General features: G+C 56.9%; 1 protein-coding gene across 1 annotated transcript; it reads right to left on the bottom strand.

Annotated features, from left to right (window-relative positions):
* Positions 1 to 994: 994 nt before the first annotated feature.
* Positions 995 to 4,932, bottom strand: LOC103672605 (keratin, type I cytoskeletal 13). The gene is made up of 8 exons (XM_040641222.1): positions 4,462 to 4,932; positions 3,314 to 3,396; positions 2,969 to 3,125; positions 2,634 to 2,795; positions 2,416 to 2,541; positions 2,106 to 2,326; positions 1,423 to 1,448; positions 995 to 1,068 (listed from the first exon to the last, which is right to left on the bottom strand). The coding sequence occupies exons 1-8, from the start codon at positions 4,930 to 4,932 to the stop codon at positions 995 to 997; spliced, it is 1,320 nt and encodes a 439-aa protein (XP_040497156.1).
* Between the last annotated feature and the right edge of the window lie 3,254 nt (positions 4,933 to 8,186).

Below are 8,186 nucleotides of genomic sequence, written 5' to 3'. Positions count from 1 at the left end.
ATTGAGTCATGTGGCTGATTCATTGAGTGGGTTGGAATGGCAGGACCTTGGGGTAGGCTATGGGGTCAGGGGCAACTGAAGGTCAGGATGTCCATCATCTTAAAAGGAAAGGCTCTGGGGGCGCCTGGGGGGCTCAGTCGGTTAAGCGTCTGCCTTTGGCTCAGGTCATGATCTCAGGGTCCTGGGATTGAGTCCCATGTGGGGCTCCCTGCTCAGCGGGGAGTCTGCTTCTCCCTCAGACCCTTCCCCTGCTCCTGCTCTCTCTCTCTTCCTCACATAAATAATCTTAAAAAAAAGAAAAAAGAAAAGGAGGGGCTCTGCAGGGAGCAGGGAGGCAGCAGTGTGGGCCTGGGATAATTGTCCTGGCTCCCCTCCTTGAATCAGCCCTGCACTGGCTCCTCAAAGCCTTCCCCAGAGCCCTCTGTACCGCTTCCCGTATCTCCCCATCACCTGACGCTGCTAGAACCCCATTGCTGCCTTACCTACAAGGTGTTGGACTGGCTCACGTGTCCCCCAGTGTCTCCAGTTTGCCCCATTTGTTCATGTTTCCTGACCACCATCATTCATGAGCCACCCGTTCCCCCGTGTTCGTGCCCTGATGTTTGGCCCAGGAGCCTTGCGTCCTTCCCAGCTAGGAGCGTCCTGGGCCAGACCTTGTCAGGCGGAGCCACTTGGCCCAGGGGCACCCATGCACCCACCACCCCAAATCAGGACCTTGGCAGGTGCTACCCTAAGAAACCAGACCGGAGTCAAAAATACATTTGCAAAAAGGCAAGAAACTTTATTGAATCATCTTTTCTTTATAGTAGAGAAGCTAAGAAGTCAGAATAGCCAGGTAAGGGAGAAGAAGGAGCGCACGGGGAGAGAAGCTGGAGCCCCCGCCCTCAGGAAATCGAGGGGCCGGGAGCATCCCGCGGTCTCCCCGCCTCTCCTGCAGGGACGCATCGGCTCTCTCCTCTGGATGCTGAAGACAGAGGGAGAGGACGCCAGTGGTTTAAAGCTTGCGGGTGTCTGAAAGGCGGCGATTGGAAGACGAGGTAGAGGTGGTGACCGTGACGCTGGTGCTTCCTGAGAAATGGAGGGGGCAAGAGACACTCAAGCTGGAGAAGACCGACCTCGGCAGGTCAGGGTCCCCCAGGAGGGCCCCAAGCCCCCCTCCTGAGGGTCAGGCTGGAGGTTAGTTGATAGGGACTCATGTTACTGTCCCCAAAGTTGGCTCTCTCCAAAGTATCCCAGTGGCTCTATGGGGCAGACGCAGCTATTTTACAAAGAAAACAGACGAGCAAATGACCACGTCCACCAGAGCCCCCTCCCTCCCTCCCTCCCTCCCTACACTGGGGAGTCCGGCATGGCCCCTCTCCCAGCCCCCCAGGGCGGGGAACAGGAGCCGGACTCGCCCCTCCCCCCGGGGTGTTTCCTTACCTCCTGAGGAGGTTAAGCCAGGCATCCTGGGAGAGAGAAGAGAGGTCACGTGAGCAGAAGGCACTGGAGGACAGCTGCTCACCTGTCCTCGGATGGAGCAACTCAGATCATCCTTCAGAGCCCCTGAGTTGGGCGGTTTTTACCAACCCTGCCCCCAGCCCACGGGGGTGCAGCTGGGGCCCGCCAGGCCCGTCTGCTGTCTGTGAGACCTCAGGAGATACTGCTGGCCTCAATCCAGGACATTTGCCCGAAGTTTTGTCTTCCCTCTGGTCCATTTGGTACCACTCCCCCACCACCACCGCTCGCCCTGAGGCCACAAGGATGGCCTGGTCCCTGCAAATGGTCGGAAGGGAGTTAAATCACCACGTTTATAGCTTTGTTCAGTTGACCTGAACCCAAGGTAATATTTTTCCAATATGAGATGTTCTGTCCGTGGCCACTATTCCTGCCAATCTAATCCAAAGGTCCAAACCAGAAAGTTTAAAGGGACTGATCCTGCAGCCTGCTGAGGAAATGCCCCCACAGTCTGCTTCTAGAAAACAGGGAGCTCTGGTCCTGGATCTGCATCCAGTCTAAGTTCCGTGTGGACCTTGAGGACCTGATCCTTAAGGCCCTGCCTGCTCGGATGTCCAAAGGTCCTGTGGTCACTTTCCCGAGAGAGAGAGAGACTCGAGAGGCCCCACCTGGCGTCCTGGCCCTCCAGCAGGCTGCGGTAGGTGGCGATCTCCTGCTCCAGCCGCGTCTTGATGTCCAGCAGCGTCTTGTACTCCTGGTTCTGGCACTCCATCTCACTGCGCAGCTCGCTCAGCTGGGCCTCGATGCTGCTGATGAGCCCCTGGATCTGCTGTAGCTGCAGGGCGTAGCGGCACTCCGTGTCCGCCACCGTGCTCTCCAGCCCGGCTTTCTGGAGGGGCAACAAAGAAGCGATGAGGGGAGCCAGGCCAGGCAGAGGCCTGGAGGCGGTGGCCGCTGGGCAGAGGGCAGCAGGTGTACCATGCTGAGCTGGGACTGCAGCTCGATCTCCAGGCTCTGGAGCGTACGCCTGAGCTCCGTGATCTCGGTCTTGCTGGTCTGGATCAGGGCAGTGCTGGAGGACACCTCCTTGCTCAGCTCTGCGCTCTGCAATTGGAGCAGGAAGAAGGTGACGGAGGAGCCCAGACGTGGAAGGTCCCGGCAGCCCCCCGGCTCCACGGGGTCAGAAGGCCGGGCACCTTGCTGTTGAACCACTCCTCGGCATCCCGCCGGTTCTTCTCGGCCATGGCCTCGTACTGCTCCCTCATCTCGGCCAGCACGCGGGTCAGGTCAATGCCGGGGGTGGCGTCCATCTCCACGTTGACCTGGCCCACCACCTGGCTGCTGAACTCCTTCATCTCCTGCAGGGATGGAAGAGGAAGACGCGTGACGCTCCTCATCCCCCCCTCCCTGGCGCCAAGTGCTACCAGCATGCTCTGGGAAGCGCTGGCACGTGCAGGGTGGAGGGCTAAGCCCGCTGCTCCCCTTTCTCTTCGGAGGTGGTTCAGCCATGGCGGCCCCCACCGGCCCCCACCTCCTCGTGGTTCTTCCTCAGGTAGGCCAGCTCCTCGTTCAGGCTCTCGATCTGCATCTCCAGGTCGGTCTTGGCCAGGGTCAGCTCGTCCAGCACCCGGCGCAGCCCGTTGATGTCGGCCTCCACGCTCTGGCGCAGGGTCAGCTCGTTCTCATACCTAAAGGATTTTTTTTTTAATTGGAAAAGCTACAGAGAAATGATATGAGACCCTCCCCGGCTTCTGCACTGGACTCTGCTACTTCTTCAAGACCTTCGCTCCTCGGATGTTCCGATTTCACTGTTCAGATGAGCATTTGTCTCAAATAAAAGACGGTTTGGAAAGGCCAGTGAGGACGATGAACTCACTTGAGCCTGAAGTCGTCCGCCGCCAGCCGGGCGTTGTCGATCTCCAGAATGACCCGGTTGTTGTCGATGGTGGCCGCCAGGATCTGCAAAATACAAAAGGTAACCACCGGAGGGTCCGCGAGCTTGGGGAGGAGGAAGAGAAAACGCGGGCTGGACTGTTGTCATCAGACATCAGGCTGCATCAGCACTGTCCCTGTGAGCCAGGATAAGGCCCTGCTCTCTGGGACTCGGTGAAGTGAGGGGCGGAGCAGGTCCTTCCTCGAGGTCTGTCACTCTGGCTTTCTCTCTATGCCTGGTCGTGATGGGGAAGATCGGAATGTACATTTCAGGGGAATGGCCCTGCCCAGGACATCTTTGGTTACTCATGTCTCGGCAGCCTCAGACTAGCAACCTCTCTAGGTCGCTGTCGTGACAGCCTTCTCCTTAAGGTCGGGAGGGGGTCGGCCTGGGTCCACACAGCTCATAGTAACCTCACTGGAGCTGGCCTCCTAGCTGAGCAGAAGGAAGAGCCAGTCAATAGTCCGACCCATTTGAATTTCTGAAACAGTTAACCTCCACCCCACACAGCTGGGTCCCAGCCCAGGCAGGTGGATTTCTGTTCCAACAAGCTGGGACCCCAGCGTGACAGGCCTTGATGAAGGAATCTCAGCTCAGCTTAGCACGGCCTGAGCCTCTGTCTCCACCTCCCACACCTCAGAGCCAGTTGAGCTTAACCGTTTAAATGGGGCCCCTACAAAACCAACTAGTATCCCCAGACCAGTGAATGAACGTGTATCCCTTTCTCTGCTGATTTTAGTCATTCTTAGTGGCTTTTAAAACGGCCATTGTTTCCAAACAGCTCCGTGGGTTGGAATTATAGGGACCAAGTCATTAATAGCATAACTGTTTGGGAAGCAGTAAAAATGTTGACGTGAGTAATAACAACAGTAAAAACGGATAATGGGAAAGAACACATTTGGGGAGCAGTGGCCTAAGAAAGCTTATCAGGAGTAGAGACGCTTGGTAGTAAAAGACTAGAATTTTCCTCCGCCGGTGGGGTGAGGATTCCACCACGCTGCATCTTCTGGTCCTTTGGCACACCGTGTTCCCTGGCCTTTGCAGCTAGCTCTGCCCCGCGGGAGAAAGCTCACCACCATCCCAGGGCTCACCTTGTCACGCAGCTCCTCAATGGTCTTGTAGTAGGCACTGTAGTCCCGCTCCGGGCTGCTGGGGCTCTGCTTCAGGTGCCAGTCCCGGATCTTCACCTCCAGCTCGGTGTTGGCCTCCTCCAGGGCACGCACCTTGTCCAGGTAGGAGGCCAGGCGGTCGTTGAGGTTTTGCATGGTGATCTTCTCGTTGCCGGAGAGGAGGCCGCCATCGCCACCGCCGAAGTCACCGAAGCCACCACCAAAACCTCCACCAAAGCCACCTCCAAAGCCACCTCCGAAACCACCCCCAAAACCACTACCAGCCCCTCCACCGAAGCCACAGCTCATGCCGCCCCCATAGCCCCCAGCGGATCCCCCGGAGACGAAGCGGGTTGAGCAGGCAGAGACATTGCGGCCTCCTCCCAGCTGGCAAGAGCCACCCCCGAAACCCCCTCCGTAGCTGGCAGAGGAGCTCTGCAGGCGACAGCTCATGGTGAGAGCACAAGCAGGATCAGGTGAGGACGGGAGCTGGGCTTGGCCGGGGCCGAAGATTGTGGCTCTTCCCCAGAGTGGGTGCCTTTTATGCTGCCCTCCGCAAGGTTGGACAATTGCCCCATCGTCCCTCCTCCCTTCCCCACCCTCTGACCGCTGCCAGCTGCACCTCTGTTTCCCACAAGCCCAGTTACCTCTGCTCTCCAAGGTGGGTTGTGCCTTTGGGGGTGGCTTTTTTTTTTTTTTTAATCCTTAACAAAAGGGATGATTCAGAAGGCACAGTGTTCTGCCTGAGACTACCCTTCTGACAGCTGAATTCAACTTCACCTCTGCACTTAGGAGCTCACTGCACGGGCTCTCAGCTCCACCTAGTACTAGAATGGGGATGGAGCTGCGAGGTGGCCCTGTGCTTTCCAAAGTCACCGCAGCCCTCGGCTCCCTTCTTTCTATCTCTAAAACTTCGAACTAGAATGTTCTGCCTCCTTGTTAGCATGTCACCTACTCCAATGCTCCCAGCGACTCTGATGACAAGCTTTGCTTGGTCCTGTAGAATCGACCACCTTGAAAGTGTTTAGGCTGGGGGACGGGGGAGCTCCAAGACCACCAGATAAAGTCACAGTGGCAAGGGATCTTAGGGAACATCTAATAGCTGGGGAAACTGAGGTACAGAATACAGCCACTCTGCACATCATAATAGCTCACACACTCACATCCCTCACCCTAGGGCACAGAGCTAAGTATACGCACTGTGTCATTCAATCCTTGCAGCAGCCCAACAAGGGAGGTCCTACTAGTCACCCCATTTTACATATGCGGAAACTGAGGCTTAAGGGTAGTCAGGACTGAAACCCAAGTGTGGTTCAGTCTGACAAAAGGCCCTTTTCTAGGTATATAATTCATAACGGTGAATTGTACAAACATTAGCATTCAGTTTATGCACACTTACCTATGTAGGAAGCTTCAAGCATGCGTTCGCCTGTGGACCCAGCACCCAGAACACTTCCAGCACTCCATAAGCTCCCTGTACCTTTTCCCAGTCAATTACCCACACCCTATGCCCCTAACGAGACCACGATTGCCATTTCTGTCTCCCTAGATTAATTCGGAGATCTCAGCTAGGGGCTCTTTTGCTCCCTAGAGAACACTTGACCATGTCTAGAGACATTTCGGTTGTCACAACGGGAATGCTTCTGGTACCTAGAGGGCAGACCAGGGGTGCTGCTGAATGCCCTGCCATGCACGGGACAGCCGCACAGCAAAGAACTCTCCAGCCCGAAAGGTCAACAGTGTGGGGGCTGAGAAGAGCTGGAGCAGCCCGACCCCTGCGTTCAATCCGACCCCCATACCAGCTGCCTTCCAGGCGCAGGCGGGTCCAGAAAGGAAGTCTTCTAATGCCTGGCAGGGCTCTTGCTAGCCCCCCACCCCACCCCGTCACTGGACATCTGGCTCAGCGTGTGAGCGTTTGACCAAGAGGCCACATTGGAGGATGTGACCCAGGGCCTGGGGCCAGGGTCTCTGCCGAGGAGCCGGGGACATAGCTAAAACTCCAGGACTGCTTAGTCACCCTGCCAGAGAAGGCCTCAGGCTGGAATGAAAGGGCCTAGAGGTGGCCTCTCAGAGCCCAAGGTAGAAGGAGAAGTTTCCAGGGCTAAGAATGAAGGACTCTGGACTCAGGCTCCAGCTCCCACTCACCAAGGGGGCCAAGGTTACCATGAATGGCTTCTCGGGGGCAGCCTCCTGGCCCACAGCAGCCAGGGGGTCTGGGCCAGGCTAAGGACTAGGGTGAGGTGACCCAGGCCTGAGGTTATCCAGAAAACCCCTTCGCTGATTCAGCAAGCCAGGAAAGAGGGCTCTGAGTCAGGGCTTTCCTGCCCTTCGTTTTCTGCGGGTAGGAGAGGAGGCCTGTGTTTCACGCCGCGGGTGTCAGCACCAGGGAGAGAACCAGGGCGTGCTTGGGGTCTCACGGGGAGGCCAGGGGTTCAGTCTGACCTCTGACCCTGCCCAGCCCTCCTGCCCCAAACTGATAGCTCAGCGCTCTTGCTCTCTCTCTCTGAAAAGCTGCGTGATTCAGCCCAAAGCAGGAGCTCTCAAGCTCTCTCTTCTCTCTCTCTGTCTCTGTCTCTCTCTCTCGGTAGAGGATCAAAACTGACAAAAAGGTGATTAAGAAACCTGCCAGGCCTGGAGTGACGATCCTCCCCCCAGGGCCGACAGCAGGTTGAGACCAACGCCTCTGCGAGGAACAATGGCACAGAGCCTCCAAGTCCCAGTAGTACAAACACAGGGTGGCCACGACATGCCTTCCCTCGCAGGGTCAGGGCACGGCCCCTCCCCTCCACTCCCCTCCCCTCCCTGAGCAGGTGCTTATGGGGCCTTAACACAGGAATGCCTTCCTCTGACCCATGGCGAACCCCAGGGCCCTCCTGGAGGAAGCTGGGCAGGGACCCATCCCGGGGCCCCAGTTTCACCTCTCCCGGCCCTGCTCCTGATGGGGCAGGACAGAATGCTGGGGCTCCGGCTTCCGTCTTTGCTTTCTTTTTTTTTTTTTTTTTTAAGATTTTATTTATTTGACAGAGAGCGAGACAGCCAGCGAGAGAGGGAACACAAGCAGGGGGAGTGGGAGAGGAAGAAGCAGGCTCCCAGCGGAGGAGCCTGATGTGGGGCTCGATCCCAGGACCTTGGGATCACACCCTGAGCCAAAGGCAGATGCTTAATGACTGAGCCACCCAGGCGCCCCCCATCTTTGCTTTCTGACAAAATCACACCAACTTCAGTAAGGGGAGAGAAAGCCTCATCTGTGAGCAGCCCCAGCAAACAAGGCTGGGCTTCACACGCTGTCCCCGAATCCGCACAACAACGGGAGCGGGGTTTTCTTGGCCCCGTTTCACAGCTGAGGTTCAGGGAGGCCGAGTTACTTGCCCAAGGTCACCACGAAGGCAAGACTCAGACCCCGACTCCGGCTCTCTCTACTCCAACGGACGGTGCCTTGGGCCCTCACTGTGAACTCAGTCTATGACCTCTGAGTGTTTCGTTCTGTAGTCATTAACGATAATAACACTAGCGAAGCTTTCTTGAACGCTGTGTTAAACGCTCTGCGTGTGTAACTTCAAAAGAACCCTACTGTTTTGGTAACATCTCCTTGTCACCTGAGGACACTGAGGCCCAGAAAAGTCAAATTCCTTGCCCAAGATCCAAACCTCTGGCTCCAGGGTCTGAACCCTTCTCTACTGCCTGCTAAAACCCTTCAGGCCAGCGTC

Source organism: Ursus maritimus, unplaced genomic scaffold, assembly GCF_017311325.1.
Source record: "Ursus maritimus isolate PB19 unplaced genomic scaffold, ASM1731132v1 scaffold_24, whole genome shotgun sequence".
In the NCBI taxonomy this organism is placed as follows: Eukaryota; Metazoa; Chordata; class Mammalia; order Carnivora; family Ursidae; genus Ursus; species Ursus maritimus.
Note: the sequence above shows the minus strand (reverse complement) of the source record. Positions and strands in the feature narration are given on the sequence as shown.